We start from the raw sequence: 22,248 nt of genomic DNA, 5'->3' as shown, positions 1-22,248 counted from the left end.
TATAGCTGTTTCTGCGGAACAGATCTGACTGAGGAATTGAACAAATTAGACCAAATGGCATATATTTTCAAAGGAGTTCTTTGGGAAATACAATTTCAGAACATTTTCTTCCATTCCCAAAACATGCTTCCTCCAGCAGACCTGTAAAAAATGTAACTATTTTGGGGAGATATACACTAAAATAGAGGAGGGATATGTCCCTCAACCCTATTTTCTATGATCCTATGAAGTGTAGCCAAACAGCACCATTTCTGTGCACTGAAGGTTCAACATCAGGTTTTCACTCACCCTCCAAAAGAGGCAGAGAGGATGTGTCTAGATCTTCTGGAGCAAAACCAATTTTTGATGTTAACACACTCTGACATCATGAGCAACTCCTAGTTGAAGCCAGAAGCACAAAGATTACTGCAGTAAGGGAAGGGAAAAAAGCACAAAAAAAGCAGTTCATGGGTATCAAAATCCTAAATTTTACAGCACAGTTTTGGACCTTACATGCCTAGATTTTAACGTGCTCCATTTTGGTTTTAGCATGATATAGACTGTGAATCCTCCAACACTTCAGAGGGATATATTATACATGTGTGATGTATTATACATAGTGTCTGTCACTTTTGTTACTATTATCCTAGTATAAAGTGAGCTGTTGACCTATTTTTCATCTTCACAAAAAAGCTTTTGATTAGACTATAAAGACTTTGGGTTTATATTTCTGTATGTGTCTGTGTATTATATATACAGCATATTGATACAATTGAAGCTACAGTAATTATTATTAACTGTTGGAATAAGTTGCATGCCTACTTGTTACATTGTCTATTACTCACAGTTTCCATGCCACTTCCAACTGTAAACTGAAAATTATACTTAACCACTTTCTTTATGAGAAAGAGCTGATTTTACCCACAAATTTGGAGCATTGCACAGTTTTATTGAACCCATATGAAAATCTCTGCATGATGCAAGGGGGCAGGAGGTTTGAATTCATGGTCTATGTAAAGTTGGGGGATTTTTTCAGTTTCTCTGGTAGACTCTTAACTCATTGCACTGTTCACAGCAAAAGGTGATGTGTGTCAGGAGCATTGAGCGTGGACATACTCTTGCATTCTAATAAACTAGCCTTAACATTTCTTAATTGTCATACATGCAATATTTAGTCCCTGCATGAAGACTTGCCAGCCCAAAACCGATATTCGATATTCGTGGCACTATTAAACCATTTCTATTGGTAAAAAGATTTCAAGAGTTTTGGAAATTGCGCTTAAGCCTTTTGCATTAACATATCCTACAGTCTCATCATACCTTTCTATGCCAAGTTCTGTTCTTACATCTGAAGTTTAAAGAGGTTTGATTCAACCTATAGGCTATCACACATTTCAGAGAAGATTATTCTTTTCTAGCTGTACAGGACTTCACCATCTAACCCTTAAGAGTTTGCTCATACAACAAAAAAAGAATCGCATCTGGATACAAGAAGAAAACCATCTTGATTCACTTTATCCCTTTAGTTACAAAAGGTGGTACTGTATATACTCCAATCATATATGAACATTAAACTGGACAAACAACTGTAGGCCTTATTTTGTGCTCATTCCACTGACTTGAAATATGGTTAGTATCCACTTTTTGGCTACTAGTGACTGATATTAGTTCCCTACATTCTGTCATGGTTTCATGTTAAGAGTAGAAGTTTTATATTTTTCCATTTACTAATATCTCGAAGTGCTTTATGATTAGTTAAAAACAATTGATGTAACTGGGAGACAAAAGTGTCATCTGTGAACTTGCATATAGCATCAGCCTAGGCATTCTTTTTAATATTAGCTCCTGCTCTAACAGGCAAAGGTAGTTTTTTGCCAGCAAGTCAAGGACGTGCAGTACCAAAAGGCACTTGGATCTTTAATATCCAAAAGAGACAGTCATAAGGCTTGCATAAACATGTAATAGTTCTAGCTGAAAGATGAAATCTCAAAAAAATCTCTCAAGCTAAAAACCTTGAGTGCTACTTTTCCCATTGCACTGGTCTTCTGCCATCATCTAACATATCAGTGCTGACTCTTGGGATTTTGCACCCCAATGAATCACCATTTTTACTTTTGAGTCCACATCCAAATATGAATCCAGTCACTGGATTGCAGTGATAGCACTGTGTGCTAAGGTTATAGACATCGTAGGTGCAGCTGGAGGAGAACTAGGGCAATGTTGCTCATTTCCATTCACTTTATTACCTTTTGTTATTTTCTTAGGGATGAAAAGAACAGCTCAATGACAGTAGACAAATAGATAAATAGTAGATAATAGAAACCAACTGCAAAATCAAATTTCATCTGCTCATCTGTCAAGTTCCATCTGTTGTAATGATCAAAACCAAAATAACTATAGCCGATATTCAAAAATCATAATTAGATTTTGATGTTAAAATCTTACTGAGACAAAAGGGGACATTCACATCATAAGAACCAGGCCGTTTGCAGACTCAGGAAGACAATATTGCAGCCATTTGCAGATGATTTCTGAAGATTTTCTGCCCAAATTTTCATTCAGTATTACAATCCCTGCTTAAAAATGTAACTATAGTGCCTAATTATGTATAACAACAATTACTTTGTGAGCCTGGTCTCCAGGGAGCCTTCCCCAAATCAAAACTGAGATTGAGTTAAAGTACTGCAAAGCCTGCATCTAACATATTCACTAACGATGAAGAAATGCCAACGGAAAAATACACCTATAAATTAGGAGTTAACTTCTGAAACTGGATATTGTTTATATTAGTGGAAAATGATAACATGAATATAAATAGTGTAGACCCAGCTGGACAAGGCAATACGTTATATGAGTTTAAATCTGTCATTAGGAGAAGCTGATAAGGTTTATGTCTGTCAAAAGGATGAAGACTTCTGCCACCTGTAACAACAGTGAGCAGCTTAGTTAACTTTATCTCCACCAACCATCAAGGATCACTAGGACCACTTCCCACCAACATAGCATTAGATCATCTTTTAAAAAAGCCACTACCACAAAGGCAAACATCAAGAGCTCCAATTTAGACTAGGATAATGCAGTTTGGGCATCAGTCATTGTCCCCAGATCATCGTAAAAAATTTAGGGAGTGTCTTTAACTGACTTCTCAATCTTGTTTTGCACGCCTGCTTAGTTGAATCAAAGGAGTCAAGGGGGAAAATAATAGGTTTATAATTTACATTCATATTAATCTTAAACATTCATTTATTACATTCATTGTAAACATTATGTTATAACAGTGATGAAACAATGGTAATGACAGTAAGGAAGCACTCTCATTATACAATTATTATCCTTTGAAAAAAAGCACGTAAAAATATTTTAGCCTTACTGTTTTTCTTTCCTTCTTTATTTATTATATCTTTAATGATACCTCTGTGATGTCACTGTGCACAAAAATGTTCTTGGCTGGCCCTTGCAATTAAGCCTAAGGAATTACTTTGGTCGTGATTAGCCTTGAAATGTGATGGGGTCTTTTTGTGCAGGGCTAAATCAGTGTCACATCCTTGAGAAAAGTCCTTCATTCAGTACACATTCCATGTAAAATATAACTTATTCTTTTAGAACAGCAGTGCTAAATCAAATCAGTAATTATTTTCATTCTGTACTGATATTCTGAGGGCTGAACGCTAGCCCTATTTTCCTGTTTAGTCCAGGATTACACAATATATTAATGGCCTAACCACTCAAGCCTTCTGTGCCTCAATTTCTAGTTTTGTAAAATGTCGGCTGTGTTATCCTGCTTTGTGAATCAGTGAAGAACTTGCATAAGTAATCCTACCTAAATATCTACAGTACATGAATGTAAGTTGTGCTTACTTAATATAACTATTTTCAAGGTGCAGAAGATTGAAGAAACTCGACCCGTTTAATTTCAAAGTAAATGTTTTTTCAGCCACCTTCAGCATCTTTGTAAACAATGATTCATGGCTTTGTGATCATTATCTTGACTACAAAATTATTTCAGCGGTCAGTGACTCAGTTCCCAGAGTTAGTCCTGCAAAGATCTAGTATAATTGCTTGGACTAGAGTCTGAAACCTAACCCTGGTCTGGCTATTAACAAGTTGTCTTAAGGTGCAAGTCTACTGAGAGGCTTATTTTCGTAGCCTGCCCTCACTACTGATACAACACAGCACATCTGGAGTGAGAATGTTGTTCATTGCTAAATATTCAATAGCTGAGTTTATAACCTAATTTATTCTCACCCAGCGATCAAACAACTATCAGGAGATTATGAAAAACAGCTTCAGGCTAAATGGTCTCTAACTGAGGATGAAGGATATAACCTGTATAGGATATATGTATTTATATATACATAATATGTAATATATACGTGTGGGAGTGCATATATATGTGTGCGAGTGTGTGTATACATGATTATGTACCTGTGTTGGGCCAGCACAAAAAATCAAGAAGCATCCACCCCTCAGCCCAAGAAAAGTCTCAGGGTGTTGGAGGCTTTCTAGAAGCCCAAGAATAAGTCCTCCTCTCCTGTGATATTTGTATGGGCGTGAAGGGTGTGTTAGCACGAAGCCCAGAAAGCAGCTGCAACCTGCCAACTCTGACATGTCAACACACACCTCGGGCCAGGAAAGCAGGAGATGAAATACTGCTGCCATCGCAATTAGGGAGAGACAGCTGGTTCAGACTTCACAGCTAAAGGAGAACAAGAAGGAAGGAATCTCTCACCTTCTGAGCAGCTTTCACCTTGCCTCTTCTCTGCCATTCTCCTCAGCTCTCCTAAAACCAGACCTTATGGCAAGTCTTTGCTCTCCCTTGTATTTCCACTGAGTATCTTGGCCAAACGGAGGACAAAAAAGGGAATGCATGGACAGAAGTAACAGGTAAACACTGCAGAGGGGACAGCAAGGAAAATAGTTTGAAGAAGAAAGAACCTGAAAAGAGGCAAGAAATAATTCACCTTGTGATGTGTTCTTCCCATGCTTTATATGTGCCTATAGAGACGTGTTAAACCAACTGGTCCCCACATTGTTTATGTCTCCTTTTCTGCCTCAACATAACATGGATTTGTGTCTCTCTGAGTTGTGTCCCGCTATTCCCAGTGCTGTGACTGGACACCACAGCAGGCAGACTAGCTCTGGGAGCAGAGAGCCAGCAGGTTCTGAAAATCCACCCATCCCCTCAGACCTCCCACCACTCCTTCCAAAACTTTGCCCCAAGTCAGAGTAATGTTCTTCCTGCCTCATCTTTGAGGTTTTGGAACAAGGATCCTTCACTTTGAGTGAATGACTGTGCATTTACAGTGCGACAACACACGTGCGCTCTGCCAGGGTGGCTATGGACCTGAATTATACAATCATATATGTCTCATAGTACAAGTATGGGTGAGATATTTTTCATAAATCATAATCAGCTGTTTATAAAAGGCAGGCAATAATAATAAGGAAATCATTTGCAGTCCTGCACAATGATAGGCACAGATTGTCGAGTTGAGCTATGTGGGTCAGCCTCCTCTATAGCTCCCAAGCCCTGCTAGCTGGTTGTGGCATTAGGAACTTAAATATGAAGCCTTTATCCAGCTCTCCATAGCCACATACTGCATGTGGACAGAGAGAGAGTCAGTGCCACTGCACAGAGCTGTGTGCTTCCTCTGGATCAACAGCCTTCCCACTGACTTAAGTGCTGCATATGGAATCTGGTGAAAAACTGCTGGTATAAATGTGGTTTGGAAAGAGAAATGCTCCAATACTTGGATGTTATTTTTTGGATCATATATATTTTGTGAAATACTTTTGGCATCACTTTTGAAGACTAAGTCCTCTGCATTACTTTGACATCTGCAATCAGTGCAAATGAAAGGGAATATACATGTGCTCAAAACATTTAATGCTCAATGCACAAGAGAAAGATTATTCAGATCCACAGATGTAGGCACTGAGAACCATTTTAGATACCCTGAGGTGGCCGTGACATCTTCGTGGGACTGGCAGATAAAACACAAAACTTATCTGAGACCCATGTCTTCCAGAGAAGCAGTTAAGGAATAAGCAGGATACCCTAAGGTGACACTAAATGTCCAGCGTGACACTAAATGTCTCTTTTAGGCAACAGAATCACACCTAAGATTTCCAGAATCACTTTTATTTATTATTGCACGAAACTATATAGTATTATGAAAGTTCTGTTACAAGCTGAAATGACAGGCTTCTTTTTTTCAGCTGGGAAAATATTCCTAGTCAGAATGTAAAAAAAAAATTAATTAGCACCCCCATGTTGCTTTAGGAAGGGTACCTCCTGATGGAGGTTTGAACAACATTAACTGAAATTCCAGCATAGTCTGGCAAATGGAGCATGCCGAGGAAGCCAGTGCTGTCATCCTAGTTCTGCCACTTGGTCGGTTTTTTTACCTTGGGCAAATCAATTAATCTCCAAAGAAATATGCACCATGAATGTTTAGACTAAAAGATCTGAAGGAGGGAGGAGGGACTGTCTGTACAGAGACTAAAACAAGAGGTGAATTCTTGCAGGCACTTGATGTCTCTCACTACTTTCTAAAATCACTTCTAAGGGTGCTATGCATAATAAGGCGGTCACATCTTTCTATAACTGTTATCACTACCGTATCCAAGTACTACAGTACCGTGAGCATGAATAAAACTTTTACAAATACTTAGCTATATGAAGAGGTTGAACCCCATCAGAAGTCAAAACACATTTGGATCACAATTTTTTTTCCAGGTTTCACACTGTAACAAAATAATTCCCTTTCACTTCCTTCCTGAACACTGTGATTCTGCAGCCTGGCCACCTCTGGTGCCACAGTTAGACCTCCCTGCTGCACTGACGTCCACGGCGCAGGAGTGCCCTGAAGTGTGCCTGGATCGGATTTTTCCAGGCCATGTTGTTAGACTGATTGAAAATTAGCCAGAAATGGGAAGAATAATTTTTAACTTTCTTAATCGGTTTTGAAAAATATTATTTTGTCTCTTAGTAGCAGGTACTCAGAGTCCCCTTGTTTCTTTTCTTTCATACTTGTACGTTAAGTGGAGCAAATCAGCCAAGGCTGGGCTGCAGCAAAGAGCTGTCTCATTCGCTGACCTCTAAATCCTCAGTCCTACCCTATATTCAGTGGCGCAGTCCTGATAGGCAGTTTCTGGTTATCTTGGGGGAAGGGCAGCAAAATACCATTTCACAACTCTCACAAAAGGCCAGCTCAGCTTTTTGTTGCCAAGCAATATCAGGTTTTTACAGCAGATCCAGCTGCTGATGTTGCTAAGCAACATCTTTCCCATCAAGTTGTGCACTTTTAAATCGTTACGTATTTACTAATTCTCATTATGGGATTATGTTTTCCCTCCCAGATCTTGATATTTGCTCTGTTGGAATTTGTGAGAAAACAAGGGCTGAAGGACTATCATAGGTCAGTCGTTCTTGCAGATCTCTATGATATTTTTCTAATATGCAGAAACTAAGAATTATTTTGCATTAGTTACATCAATATCAGAGAAGAGCAAAATTCTGAACACCCCCCCTTTCTTCTCTTACCTACAAGAATAGCTGGTGCGTAATGGCATGCTCAGTGCTTCAGCAGAGCTTTGCAACGCTTTATTTGTAGTATCAATCATGTGAAAGTAAGGAACATAAAAACATTTGGTCTTATTTTGGCAGTATTTATACCATAAAGTAAAATGACCTCAACTAAATTGTCTTCTATAAATACCTAAGGTAGCATGTATTCAATAGATAAGAAGCTAACGTACTGAGTAGTGTGTGGTTGGTAAGTATACCAAATACTGTATATACTAGGATTAAATTTGATCACTCATGACAAATTACTTGGATCTTACTGAAATGCCTAACTCATTAACCCACTACGTAGCTTACCTTTAAGTCTGAGCTGTGTTTTCCCCTAGTTTGAGTCTTCCAGTCATCCTGGGTTAGATCCTCTTTTGATCAAGAAAAGGCAGCCTCCCTGGATGAGCATGAAGCATGGATGAGGAACCACAGGGGAATTCCAGCAAGTAACAGTAAAGCAGCCCGATGTGAGTATATCTTCTTGCAGCAGTTCTATCATAAAATCAAAACAGAATAAATCGAGACATCAGAGGATGAGGAATGCTCTCACAGTTAGTGGTTTATGCACACTGATTTTACTTCATACTGGAACAGAGAAAAGAGCAGCATCTGCATAGGTGGGAACAACTAGCAGTGAATAGGTGTTGCTTGGGATAGGACCTGAGTGTATCCTAATTTAGACATCAGAGTGGGTCAGAAAACTGACCCAAAGACATAATGTCAGTGTTGTCAGGCAGAGTTGTTCTAGGTCGAGAGATGAGAGAGCATGGTTGCTGTCTGTTAGCATGTATGTGGCTCCCCTTATTTCACATGACTCATGGTTCTGGCAGCAGTGAAGCTGTCTGCGTGGCTTTGCAAACCTTACACAAGGTTAGCCAAACAAAGGGATTCTCCTCTGCACATGTGTTGATAAAAAACAAAAATATGAATCAGAAATTATGATCAACTACCAGAAGATCGTTTTCTCCACAGTTAGTGCCAGACAATTGTTTTGCAAGGCAGCTTCTTCACTTTCACTTTGTGGCATTTTCTGGCCTTAGCTTTAGAAATGGAATAGCACCAAATATGAGTTCAGTTTCTGTTTATGAGGAAATAATGCAGCTAGCAGAAGTGAGGATATATTACCAGGCTTGTGTTTTCCTGAGCTCCCACAAGATCCCTGTTCTTAAATTCATGGCAGAAAGCCTAAACAAAAACATTGCATAATTTGTTGTCTATAGGCAATGAATTTTACAATGGCCCTATTTTGTTTTGTAAGGAAGAGCACACTAAAACTTTGATTTTATGAACTTCAGCTTTTCTGCATTCTGAAGTAGGCTGGGGAGACCAGAGGAAAGGGGATGTGACAGCCACTTTGACATCTGTTAGTTTTTGAGCTTCACTATAGATCTTGACTTTTCCATCTTGAACTCTTAGAGGTACAGCACAGATTTATTTGACATATTGTATTACCCACACGGCACCAAACCCACTCATATGTACTTTACTTTATAACCTGAAAAAGCTCAGGGAATACGGGTAATTTATTTCTGATCTGTGGAACTCTTCTTTGATCAGTAACAGTGGCTTAAGGTGGTATAATAATGCTGGAGGCTCGGATTGCTGGATCACCAACTTCATAAAAAAAGAAAGGTTAAAAAGGCAGGGCTACTCATGTAGTCCCTGACCTTGCAACTGTTCCTTCCAGCTCTTGACATGCCTAGTGTTTTCAAGCCAGATGTTTGTAGACCAAGACTTTGTGGAACAGAGAGCAACCACAGGAAAGCCAGCAGACAGCATATAGCAGCCCTATGAAATCCTGCCTCTTATTAATGTCAGATAGGAGTTTTCTGTGCTAGAGTCAGTAATGCTGCCTAGCAGCTCTTCAAGGTGCAGTAAACCGACAGCTGACAATTCCTTTGCTGTGTGGCACCAACAAGCACCACTGGTGTTTACAGAAACTTGTTAATCACTTGGAGTCGCCACTAATGATAAATACACTGTCTTTTTTTATCAGCTGTCTTTCTGAGCACGCCTTTGTGGAAGCATTGCTGGAACGGACAATGATCATTAATAATAACAATTAGCTCACCGTAAACCAGTACTTCTTGCAACATCACATTTCAAAGGGTTTTTGTCATGTCTCCACCCTTCAGGATGATTAAATGGGAAATTATTTCAGCATAACCTGAACAGGAACATCAGAATTTGTTAGCAGGTATCTCTGAGTGCTTTCAAGAGTAATATGAGAAAATGAAAGACAAACTTAAACACATAAACAAACTTGAAAACAAAATGCTGAATAGATATCCCCCCCAATACTAATTTTCCATTGAACACACATGCATAACGTCAATGTATTGTTGATACCGTTTCACCAAACAATTTTTGTAGTGCCAGAAGCACGGCTCATACCATAGGCCAAGAAACACTGGAAGAGAAATCTGTTTTAACCAAAATCCATTTTCTCTGGGGTTGCTTTTGTGAAAAACATTAGTACTCAATTTACGACATGCAGAGCCATAGCAGTCTCCCAGGAGCAGGGGGAGGCCCGGGTGGAGGAAGTATAACTTGTTTTCTTTTTCGCCTGGGGTGGAGGCAAGCTGGTTGTTCAGCAGGTTATGAAGGTGGGTCCCTGAAAGAAAGCCTACATTTCATGTCAGTCTGAGGAGAAGTAGGAGGAAAATAAGGTGAAAACTTGTGAGGTGAAGATGGAAGGAATGGTTTGAAGACATGCTCTAAAAGTGTCAGTGAATCCAAAGCTGCCAGATTAATCCTGGAATGTAAGTGTAAAGTTAAACATTCTCTCACTCGCTTGCTTTCAGGAAAGCAGTTCTTTTACTGTACAAGACAAAAGTCTGTATGGGCTGATCAGAGCAATTTGGTACTAGTGAGCAATTTTTGAGATATGTAGTGTTCAAATAATTTTAATAATGACATGTAAATTCTAAAAGATAGTATAGAAAGATGAGAAAGATTATCTTTTGGTTAAGCTATGTTTATTTAATGAATGGATTTTTAGCATGTTTTTAAATTCTATACATATGATAAAGCACTTGTATTTTGCAACTTAAGTAATGCGCACTGAGAAAATGTTTTAGAAATAATGTATGTAAAAAGGATTACAATAACATTGTAATCTGAAAAATTATTTTAGTTACTCTGCAATGCAATTCATGCATTATTATTATCACTTGTATCATTATTGCAGAATCTATATTGACTTTATTCCCTATTTATGACATGTATCTTCATTATTAAGCAGACGGTAATGTGGGAATTGTGTGACAATTGTGAAATTTCATACTCTAGGGAAAGAAAAGAGTAAGTAGACAGCGTGATATGGTATGTTAGTGGAGATTTGTGATAGCTAGCACTTTTGCCGTGCTTTTGTAATTTTCTACTTTGATTCTGTACATTTTAATAAAAAACTGTAAATAAAGTATTTTTCCTTTAACAGAATATTACAAATTTGGCCTCTATTAGCAGTTGCTGTTCCTAACAGTCAGTATTGCTGAGTTTGTGCAGAAGCATAGACAGTATATTATGCACTGGAGTGAATTTAAAATAAATAGAGTAACATTATGTCATACACTGGCTAATCTATTTCAGAACTTGATAAGCAAAATTTGCATTTTCCAAAACTGATATACAAGACCCCACCCCAATTAACCATGGGGACTTGGAGAGTTTCATTCATTCCCCAGCTTACGTTATTACTGCAAGTGCTTGTGAGGGGACAGTTTTGAGAGCTTTACATTTCCTGGTCTTTTCACATGATGTCTGTGGAAACAGAAGGAGCTGGGAAGAGAAGAGCTCATTAGATCAGTGGCACAGAAATGCCAGTATATTCACTCCTAGGGAAACGCGCTGGCTGTTGCGAGAAGCATATTGCTATAGTGAAATTATTTCTCTCCTGTGCGTTGAAACCTTAGCTGCTCTAACAGTGTGAGAATATTTTGTTATATCAATACATCCTTAAAATATTATAATCGTAACCTATTGTCTTGGAACATTTCAGTGAACTGGGCCTGAAAAGATTTGGTTGTGCACACTACTTCATGATGGAGTACTTCATACTTGGGGAATAGTGATTTTAAAAATATTACATACAGTCTTTAATTTAGTTCAGTACTATTTTAACTATTTTAAAACAGTAGAGGACTTGGAAGTAATCTCAGCAGATAAAACCTAGTGTTGCTAATTAATCACTAAAAGTGCAATCCTGGCCCCAGTGATTTCAACAGGAGCAAGTTCAAGCTCCAGTATATCCCCTGAAGACACTCAAGTTTAAACAGAGCACAGCTTAAAAGCACAATACTGAACTTCTCTCTCTCTCTCCAAGCCTCCTGTGAAGAAAAATAATCTTTCAAGTTTAACAAAGTTTACTGTAGTAATAAGTAATAACATTCCTTAAAAGTTTATATGGTTTCTTTGGTTAACAAAGTGCAATCTTTTTTACAGCCTGACTTTAATGGAGTTTTTCTTGACATATGCCGCAGACCAATCTCACATTCTTTGGGAAAAAAAGTTGAAGGGAGTGTGTAATTTTCACCTATCCAGTAATACAATAAATACAATGAATTTAAATTCCTGAGTTCCAAAATAAAATGTCTAGAAGTCAATCTCTACTGTGCACTTTTACTATTGAGTATCCTTTTCAAAAAAATACAGAAATTAATAATGCCTGGGGAGACACTAATTCCAGAGCTGCTGGTTACAGTTCTAATGCTCTGAGGATTTTTTTTTAAATTAGATAATTAGAGTTGAACTAGCATAAAACCAATAGTAATTAAGGCAGGCAGATCCTGGTAAGCGTAAAGAAAATGTGTTTAGATCATAACACTGTAAGCAGAATAATGCCTAAGAAAAGCAGGGTATGACTCCAGTGATAAGGATAAAAAATCCATTTACTCTTTCTTAAAGCTGAGTGCATATATGGAAAATTGTTTCCGTTACAGTAACTGTCAGGTTTAACGTTGTGGTTCTGACAATGTGAGCATGCAGCTCAGTGCAGGATCTCCAAGACATGCAAGTGGTTTGAATACAGTTAGAACAATAAGGTTTTCGTATGGGCTGTCCATCCAAAGTAACTTTGGCAAGGAAAATGCCTTTCTGTTCAAATGACATGGCATAATCCAGAAACAGAATAACAAAGCTGAGTTTCAAGGAGTGCCTTTCAGCATAAGTGGAGCCAGTGAATGGAAGACAGCAGGGAGACACTAAGAAATAAAAGCATTAGGAGTTATCTTCCCCTGATTTATGACATAAAATCACTGTAAGACTGAATGTCAGGAAGGGCAGCTGATAGGGTGACTGAGATGACATTCCTCCAAAATTTCCAGGGTTTTTGTTGGTTTTGTTTTGTTTTGTTTTGTTTTGTTTTACGGAAGACTTAGAGCTTTTTCTTTTCTTCCAGTGATCTTTCTTTAATTGCTGTGTGATACTGGACGTCAGCATCAAAATGGGCAATGAGAACAGTAGTGGAGAAAATCAGGTGAGTGTGACAGTGTGGTTGCATTTCCCTTCCCTACTAGCCTAGAGCAAACCTTACAGAAATTGGTTTCACGGGCCACCTACCCCACATTTACGTTCTGCTCCCAGTTACACTCCTATTTAAGTGTCATTAATGGTAACTGAAGGCAACTTTTGTTTGTTTGTTTGTTTTTTTCTTTGGCAGTGACACTGCTACATAGCATCAGGGCACTGTGCGGGTGGTTGCTCCCTGGGGGACAGGAGTCATGGCGGATCCCCACAGGGTGAGCAGGGCTGGCTCATCCCACCTCCCCAGCCAGGGAGCGGGGCAGCTGGGGGGCAGCCGGGGCAGCCCCAGCTCCAGGCATCGGGCACGTCCCTGGGGAAAGGTCCAGGATGTCAGCCCATGGGTCAGCCTGGCTCAGCGGGGCCGATGGCCTGGCAGGGCAGGACTGGGGTGGAGCAGGAGACCGACATCCCGTGGCATCGCTGGGGATAACGTCCCCAGGGGAACTGAAATGGGGTCCTGGGCCATGGGCAGGGTGGGGAGAGGCAATGCCAGGCAGTGCCTACAGTGCCCTCAGAGCCCTGACATACAGTAGCTTCTCCTTGTTCAGAAATGAACATATGTGTGCTGATCCAGGAATTTAGACCCGTTTTAGAAGGGTGCTTTGTTAATGCATCTTAATGTTTGGTGATTTATTTTTAAATTCTTGAAATGAAGGGAATCCATATGCTATGGCTAGTTGTGTACAATTACATTAGAAGTTACTATGTTGATATAAGTTTGAATAAAGTTTTTAATTCATCTAATTTCAACAGTTAAAATACCAGAATGTGTTTCATCTTCTCTTCTTCCATATGTTATAGTAGATGATAAAATGCCTTAGGGGTCGTTTTGCTTCCACTTCAGGTCTCAGCAGATCTGCTGTACCTTGTGCATTGCAAAGTGGACCCACTCAAGGGAATCAGTATTACAAGTTAGCCAGATTTTTTCGTAAAGATTTTTTTAGAATAAAAATCTGCTATAATTCTTGGTCTTTCTGGCCCAGTTGCATTGTTAACCCAAGATTTGGTCCCAACTTTTTTCAGGGTTTGGGAAGAGGGAATGTGTTAATTCTTATAACTAAGTAATGAGAATTTCTTCTCCAATGTGTACAACTTCCACTTAGGAAGTTTTTGAAAGTCAAATACGTTTCTTCAGAAGTCCTCCTGAGGCTGAGAAGACTACTTAAAAGTTACTGTATTTATTAAGAAATTTAATAAAAAGCTCTTCTAATAAGGAAAGTATGTTTCTGGTCTCCATTTCACACTGTAAAAAAACCAACAACCAACCAAATAAACAAAACCTCAAAGCAAAACAAAATAAATGCTAGAAAACCAAATTACTTTAAAAGTCACTATTGAGAGAAAACACAAGAAGTAGTAATAAAATCTTAAAAGCCACTTCATCTGCTGAACAGCTATTGAAAAAGTATTGCTTAAAGAATAGTCAGAATTCATATAGTCACTGAAATGTTTAAATATGTTCATTTTTAGTTAGAAGTTCCCAATGCAAATAAAGTCATCCTTATACCACCAAGCCAAGGAACACAGCAGGTAGTGGATGATGAAACTGGTTTGCATGGTTTGCATTTCAAAATGTTAGCATCAGGCTTGGCTGTTCTTTTTCTTATGCATCTGCTTCTGGCTTTTGTTTTTTGACACTGACTGCAAATTTGCAAGGCAGCTACATTTAAGTTTTCAGCAAGTTGTAAAAAAAATCTGGTTTCTTTTAACTTTTTTCTTTGGTAGCAATCTATGCTTTAGAGAAACGGCCTGTATTTGACCCCCTTTGTATGCTGCCTTTCCTTCCAACTCTAACGCAATTAAAATAGCTCAGTGGGTGTTGTTCTTATACTCAGTACCAATTGACATGAGTTGTTGTTTTTGTTTATGTATTTATCAGAGAACACCATTGCCCAGCTCTAGCTCTCAGCTGAGTCATTTGGAAGCCATACACATGGTTTGCATTAAAGATGGGAGAGCCTGTGCTAAGTTTAGAACTGATTTAATAAGAGGGAAGATCTGTGGAATAAATGTGCTACTCTGATGTCCTGGTTTCGGCTGGGATAGAGTTAATTTTCTTCCTAGTAGGTGGTACAGTGCTGTGTTTTGGATTTTAGTATAAGAATAATGTTGATAACAGGCTGATGTTTTGGCTGTTGCTAAGTGGTGTTTACACTGGTCAAGGACTTTTCAGCTTCCCATGCTCTGCTGGGTGCACAAGAAGCTGGGAGGGGGCACAGCCAGGATGGTTGTGGCCAAACTGCCCAAAGAGCTATTCCATACCATACGATGTCATGCTCAGTATAGAAACTGGGGGGAGTTGGCCAGGGGGCACTGATCGCTGCTCGGGGACGGGCTGGGCTTCGGTCGGCGAGTGGTGAGCGGTTGTATCACTGGTTTTTTTTCCCTTGGGATTTGTTCCTCTCTCTCTCTCTCCCCCCCCCCCCCCTCGTTGTTTTCCTTCTCATTACAATTTATTATTATTATTTTATTTCAATTATTAAACTGTTCTTATCTCAACCCACAAGTTTTCTTACTTTTGCTCTTCCGATTCTCTCCCCCATCCTACCGGGCGGGAAGGGTGAGCAAGCGGCTGCATGGTGCTTAATTGCCAACTGGGACTAAACCACAACAGTCCTTTTTGGCGCCCAACATGGGGCTCAAACCCACGACCCTGGGATTAAGAGTCCCATGCTCTACCGACTGAGAATGTAGTAGGCACTTAGAGAAAATGTACCCAATATGTCTTGTAAGGACCGGCCTCTGAGGAAAATACCATCTCAATTTAGTAGAAATGAGCAAAGATAATAAATAGATAAAACGAGGCGGGGGCCAGCAGTATATTTAACAATGTGATTTTACATGTACTAACCACATTCTGTTTTGCTGTAACAGTGCACAAAGTCCAAACTGCTGAGAGATTTTAGGTTTGTGCCCTGCCCTATTAGAATGGCAAAGCGTGCTTCCAAACAAGGGTCTCTGTCAGTGGCACAGCTTGTTGGGCTTATGCTGAACTAAATATAAGCTATTTTTAAGATGCATTTTCCTTGAAAAGCAAAACTCCACATGAAGACTAATGAGTTTAAATTGAAAAAGAAATAGTCTAGAAGAACAGGTATTTTGACTCAGTTTGACCCTTGAGATCCAGCCTTTAGCAGAGAAAATACAGGGGAAGGAAAGGAAGTATTCTTTAATGGGAAGCTAGGAAAAGTACTACAGTTTATAGAACTCTCGAAGGTCTCAGCCATTGTGCTGCCCATTAGACACATCTTTCTTCATCCGTCCAAATGCATCTGATGGTGTAGAGGAATGGCAAGGTCTGTCCTCAGGCTTTTCCCTGACTTTTCTGGACAGCCAAATGTTCAGAAATCATCTACGTGGCCGTAACAAAAAGAAAAGGCTCATAGTTTTGTAGAGACTGATGTATCTGTGCACTTCCTCAGCCCTTGATAGTCTTGATAGTCTGGGCTCAGATCCCAGCTAATAAAGCCCCACTTATAAACAAACCCAAGCTGACCAGGACCAGCAAAACTATCTGCTATCCAAAAAGTTTGGCAGTGTGAGGCACATGGGCTGTGTGAAGGAGCGTGAGCCCAGCATACCAGCTCTGCAGCCCAGCCTTGTCCATGCTGCTCTGGGGGTTTGTGCACTTAACTCAGGGACCAGGTCCCAAAGTCACTGTACGTTACAGGATTACTATTGACTTTCATGACTGTTTTTTATCATGGTCTCCCATCTACTAGAATTATGCTATTACCAGGATGTCTTTGCTTTCATTTTAAAGGGGTGGGTGGAGGATGTAAAAAACAGAAGGAATTCTCTGTCATTGGAAACATGAGCACAAAATTTTCTAAAGCTTGAATAGGCTGGATTTTCTAATATGTAATAATTTTAACTCAGGTTTTTAATTCTTGCCACTCAGAGTTCTGAAGAGAAGAGCTGTCATCTTTTACAGCCTTTCTCATGATTAAAGAAAATTCAAATTTACCAAGTAATTGTAAAGCTCTTTGAAGGTGAAAACTGCTGCTGAATTGAAATTCTAGCAGCACGTATTTTGCCCCACAGTTGAAGAGGGAATTTCAAAGTCAGTTACCACATAAGTTATTTCTATATATTTTGCTTTATCCTTTCTTCTTCTTTGTTTTCTGAATAAGTAAATAGCCAAACAAAGCTGGTTATTCCACATCTGTGTTACTGTCCATTTCTCTTTAAACATATATCTTAATGTGTGGTTATCTTTTTTGTTCTTGTTTGTTTTTTCTACTGTGAAATGTGTAAGAAAGGCAACACAGGCATACTTGCCAGAGGGGCCATAACTTCTGAAAAGTCTGTTTGTTTGTCTGAAGAGTTAGGCTGTGTTCCTGCTAGGGTTTCTCCATTTAATTGTTATGAACAAATCTGCACATTCTGCAGTTAATATTCTGCATTATTACTTTCCCCATATTTCAACTTCCTTATGCCTATGCAAAATGATGGATCTAGTGAATTGGCATGGTTCTTCTTTCAGATCCCAGTGTTATGGGGTTCAGCAGAGAATGCACTGGACACATCAGCAGCTTCCCAGCCTTAAGTCTCCATTCCCACAGATGATAACTGGGCAAATTCCTCTGAGCTCTGGTGCTCATACTGTGTGTTTACATACTTTCTGAATAGTGCAATAACATCTGTATACATTCCATTGTTTGTATTCAGTTGGGAACAAAAATACATTCCCAATTTTCTGCATAACAATTTTGCCTATAGCATTTTAATGAGGTACACTGTTACCCTACACGGGCTTTTCTCTGAGTTTGTTGTGTCCACATGATTCACCACTTTTACTCTCTAAATTATTATTTTCTTTCATTTTTCCTTCCACTTCATCCATTGCACATCAGGAGTGCACAGGACAGCAGACCTGTTCCACATCCTTTCAGTCAGCATTTGCCCACAGCAGGGTGTCGATGACAGTTGGCTACAGGCCAGCATGCCCATTCCTGATGCTTATGTAGTTCTCGCCTACCTCTAGTCACCATATTCATTAATGTTTACTTCCAATGATAATTACTACTGGTCCAATATTCTATGGTGAGTAATGCCAAGTATATGTTTGAGTTTACACCAAAAGAACATTGTCTATTTTCAGAGAATTATACATCCATTTATGCAAATGCAGCAAATTCTGGGACACTTCTCACTGCAATGAATAATTATTATACTTGTTCTCATCTTCCCTGTGAATGAAGGAGGGGCAATGAAAGAAGAATAAAGATTCAAAGTTGTGACGGGGTTCTTAATTTGAAAGCTAGTGAAAAAGAAGTTGGAAGACTATTCCTTCTCTTCTGAATTAATGGTTAAAGCTTCCTTTGCATCTGTAAAGGCACCACCATTTCTAATGGGAAATGTACATTTATGGGTACAGATGAAAAGGAAAAATATTTTATATTTATAAAGAACCTCTGTAATTATTTACTACATTTCTCCATTTAGAAATAGTGTGAAAATGTTGGGCCTACATTTTCCACAGCTATGGGTAGTTAGAACTAGGCAAGCAAACGTTATCGGCTGGAGAGCACAACAGAACTCAGCTTGGAGACGATTTTCCCAATAGTACTTCGTATGAACCTAACAGCATCTTCTCAAGTGTTTTATTGGGAGGCTGCTAAGAACCACTCATCTGAAAGCTGCTTTAGCTAAAATTGTATTGACTGGAAGTTGCAAGTTATGTGATGAAGATTTTTTCCCCAAGATCATCAAATTTATTCTCTCTCTCTCTTGCTATATCTCACAGACCTGCCATCCTTAAGAAAATAATGTAGGTACTCATCAGGCCTTCATCCAACTGTCAGGAAAGGGACAAAGGTAAATAGGAAGCTGCAGCAAGACTAGTGGAGTTACAAGGATAACTATGAATTTTCCTTTGTCTACTGAACATAGATCACACAAACAGATGGAGAGATTAGGTTAACAAGAACCATGAAGCCGGTTACATAGCTATGCTTCTTTTAGCCCAGCACAGACTCATGCTACGTACATTCAAACAGATGAAGGCTTAAACAGAGCAGCAAATTGTTGAGAAGACACCTACGTTGACATGACAAGGATCTGAAGATAAACAGTTTAGTGCCCTCAGTGGATTGGGAGGGTCATAAACACGAACAATGACGCCTGAAGGTTTGAATTGCTCTTGCTGTACTGAGTGGAAGTTGTGCATTCTGTGAAGTATGCTAAACCAAGGATAAGATGGTGACTATATATAAATACACACACGCACGCACACACACAGACACCCCCCAGTTTATTTTTACTTTCGCAGCCAGACTCATTGCAGTAGGTATTTGTCAGGAGGGAAAGCAACCCTTTTTCTCTAAGAAAAGGTCATAGGTACTTACAATAGCATGTTGTAACCAGAATTTTTCAAATACCGTTGTTACCGTATCACACTTTGCTTTGCTTGTTATATTTGTAAGAAGCAGATTAAATGAGACTTCCACCAAACGCCAGTTTTTGCATTCCTGTCCCTTTGAGGATTTTAATTAGAAAAGGCATGAACTTAAAATTCTACTGCGAGAGACAAATAAACCAAGCCAGAAGCAGTAGCAAATTACACCATTACTGATTGAAAAAAAAATTACTGTAATGGCAAAATTCTATATGGAATCTCCCTTAAGGAAAGAGTCTGCTTTTTGCATCTGATTATGTCGTAGTTACATCCAACTAATTAAGTAGTCGTGATGTTTGGGCAGAAAACCAAGAAGTGGTCATGATGGTCATCCCCTTCTCTAAACTGCTGCACTCCAGCAACTCTCAACAAGGGGCAGGCACTGAATAATGCAGATTGCTGCACAAGTTGTTTATTAAAATCAGAATTTAGCTCCCTTGCGATGTGACAAACCCAAGTTTTAGTGTAATTCTTCAGATCTTAATTGTCACATGGAGTTCAAGTTTGGCCCAATAAGTCAGGTACCAATTTGTTACTGTCCCATAATCAGTAGTTTTGCTGACCAGTGTTTGCCGATTTGATTGAAAAGTTCTGGTTGTTAAAGCAATATCCACTCATTATCTAATTTTTATCTGTTTTGGTACCATTTCTCCAAACAATGGAGAAACAATGGTTCTCCAAGGATATAAAGATTGAAAAATCTAATTTACTACTCAGTTACTGTACCTGCAGAACAACAACAACAACAACAAAGCCAGAAGAGTAAAAAGGTAGCTCCTAAAACCTGCTCTGTCTTAAAAAATTGCAATAGCCATTTTAAAAATATTATTTCCTGACCATGTGACCTGTACAATTCTGGTTTTAGAAAAATGTAACCTTGAAAACTTTTTTTCGATCCACTTTTCTGACATAGACTGGGTTATTCATATTTCATTGGTATTGATTTCTAGCAGGTAGCAGGGCATTAGGCAGACTCATTCACGAACTGTTATGTTAACTTGATTGTTTTAAGAATCGCAGCAAGCCATTTTCTGGCGTCTCAGTTCCGTTTTCAAGGAGTGGATTTAATGCTGAAGTACAATAAAAATAACGAGGAACAGCCTATTGATTAAGGCTTTGGATGAACAACTTTTCACACCCTTTCTCTGCAGCCAGTCCCGCAGCGACGTGAGCAATTGCTGCAACGCATTGCAGTGAAACCTTTCCCAAGAGCGCCGTGCGCACGCTTTTCTGCTCCACGCCAGCCTGCTCAGCCACACGCGTGCGAGGCGTTTGGCCGAGGACGTGTGTGGCCCCGCTGTCCCCAGCGGGGACCATGTGTCTGTCTTCCCAATGCGGTCAGCTTGGCGGTTGATCCTGAAACCGGAGCCCGGGTGCCGCAGGGCCGACCTTTGCTCTGCGCCCCAGCGTTCACCTGCGCTGCCGCTGCCTGCTCCCGAACCCGCCGAGGAGGTGGTGGCTGGGAGCGAACAACCGACACTTCTAGCAGGCAGACTTTAAAAAAAATCTATTTAAAAAAAACCCAACTTGTAATGGAAGGCATGGAGAAAAATAAAAGGTAAGTTCTGATTTATTGATTGAGACTTGTAAAGGCTTGTTCCAGCTTCCCCCCCAATAACCAGAGGGAGTTAGTGGGAATGGAAACTTAATGTAACTCTTCAAAGATTAGTTTCAGCTAGTCAGAGCTATGGCATGTTCCAGCAACTGCTATAAAAGGATGTGTGTTTAATGGAGGAACATTGCAGCGGGCAGATGTAAAAGGAAACAACTTTTATTGAGAGAAAGGAGAAAGGGGGAGCAAAGGAAGTTCACTTATTTGGAGGGGTTTGAGTGTGAATGCCAGGTTTTAAAACCAGACCCGTTTTGTGCTTTGCGAGTAGGAGCCTGGTGGCTTGTTGAGAAAGACGAGGCTTCTTGAATCGCCGTAACGCAAGGCTGTGGCAGTGCCTAATGCTGTTGCTACGGCTTTGAACCGGGAGGGGAGGGAGAGTCAGTGTTTTGGGAGCTGAGCTGTGAACAGGCTCCCATGTAGCAGTAAAGGAATTTCCTTCTGGTATGATAAGTTTTGCCAGAGTACAGCAGCGCACATAATCCTTTTGGCTACAGTATTAATGGCGTTCTCTTTCTTTTTTTTTTTTTTTTTTTTTTTAACTTTTAAGCTCCTGTTCAAAGTCATCAGGAAAATAAAGTGATCCTGTAGATTTACTTTGCGTTCTGGCAGAGTCCAATGCTTGTGGAAAGGTTTAATGCAAATTACACTGCATATTTCAGGAGAATCAGTTTTATTCATTTAAATAGTATGCTGGCTTAAAGCAAAAAAAGTATAGGCTGTTTAGTTTTCCTTCTGTTGTTTGTATACTCTCTGTGGCAAACTTGGTTTGTTTGTTGTTGGGGTTTTTGTAATTATCCTAGACTAAAAGAAAAACCTGCTGAGAACCTCTGTATTCTGATTTTTAATATAATTATTTCTTTAAGTCTTTCAATTAAGTAACTTTGCATAATCTCAGAATCCTTTTCAAACAGGAGTATGCTACATTTGAAATGACTATAGAGCAAATTTAGCTGCAACCTTCTGTAGTAAATCACTTCAGAGGCTGCAGAAGTTATTTATTTAGCAGCAGCTTTCTGATGATACTTTTGAACAAAACATAGCCTTTCTAATTGTTTTCATAGATGTTTATTAAAAATAAAAACGCATGCTCTGCAAAGCTAGTTCAGCACCTGCTTTGCAGAATTATCTTAAATTTGAAAAACTTGGTAGATAAATTGA

At 39.4% G+C, this 22,248-nt stretch overlaps 1 protein-coding gene across 7 annotated transcripts in view; it reads left to right on the top strand.

Annotated features, from left to right (window-relative positions):
* The window catches only part of TACC2 (transforming acidic coiled-coil containing protein 2), a 151,580-nt gene that overhangs the window by 4,235 nt on the left and 125,097 nt on the right, over positions 1 to 22,248 (top strand). For 6 of the 7 annotated variants that reach the window (XM_075504407.1, XM_075504411.1, XM_075504408.1 and 3 more), the window contains exons 2-4: positions 7,894 to 8,022; positions 12,954 to 13,031; positions 14,549 to 14,608. In XM_075504407.1, the coding sequence (XP_075360522.1) occupies positions 12,999 to 13,031; positions 14,549 to 14,608 (93 nt within the window). In that variant the 5' untranslated portion in view covers positions 7,894 to 8,022; positions 12,954 to 12,998. The remainder of the gene's footprint in view (positions 1 to 7,893; positions 8,023 to 12,953; positions 13,032 to 14,548; positions 14,609 to 22,248) is intronic. The other variant, XM_075504409.1, reaches the window with a different exon arrangement.

The sequence above is a fragment of the Mycteria americana genome, chromosome 6, assembly GCF_035582795.1.
Source record: "Mycteria americana isolate JAX WOST 10 ecotype Jacksonville Zoo and Gardens chromosome 6, USCA_MyAme_1.0, whole genome shotgun sequence".
Lineage (NCBI taxonomy): Eukaryota > Metazoa > Chordata > Aves > Ciconiiformes > Ciconiidae > Mycteria > Mycteria americana.
This window is presented reverse-complemented; position numbering and strand designations above follow the sequence as displayed.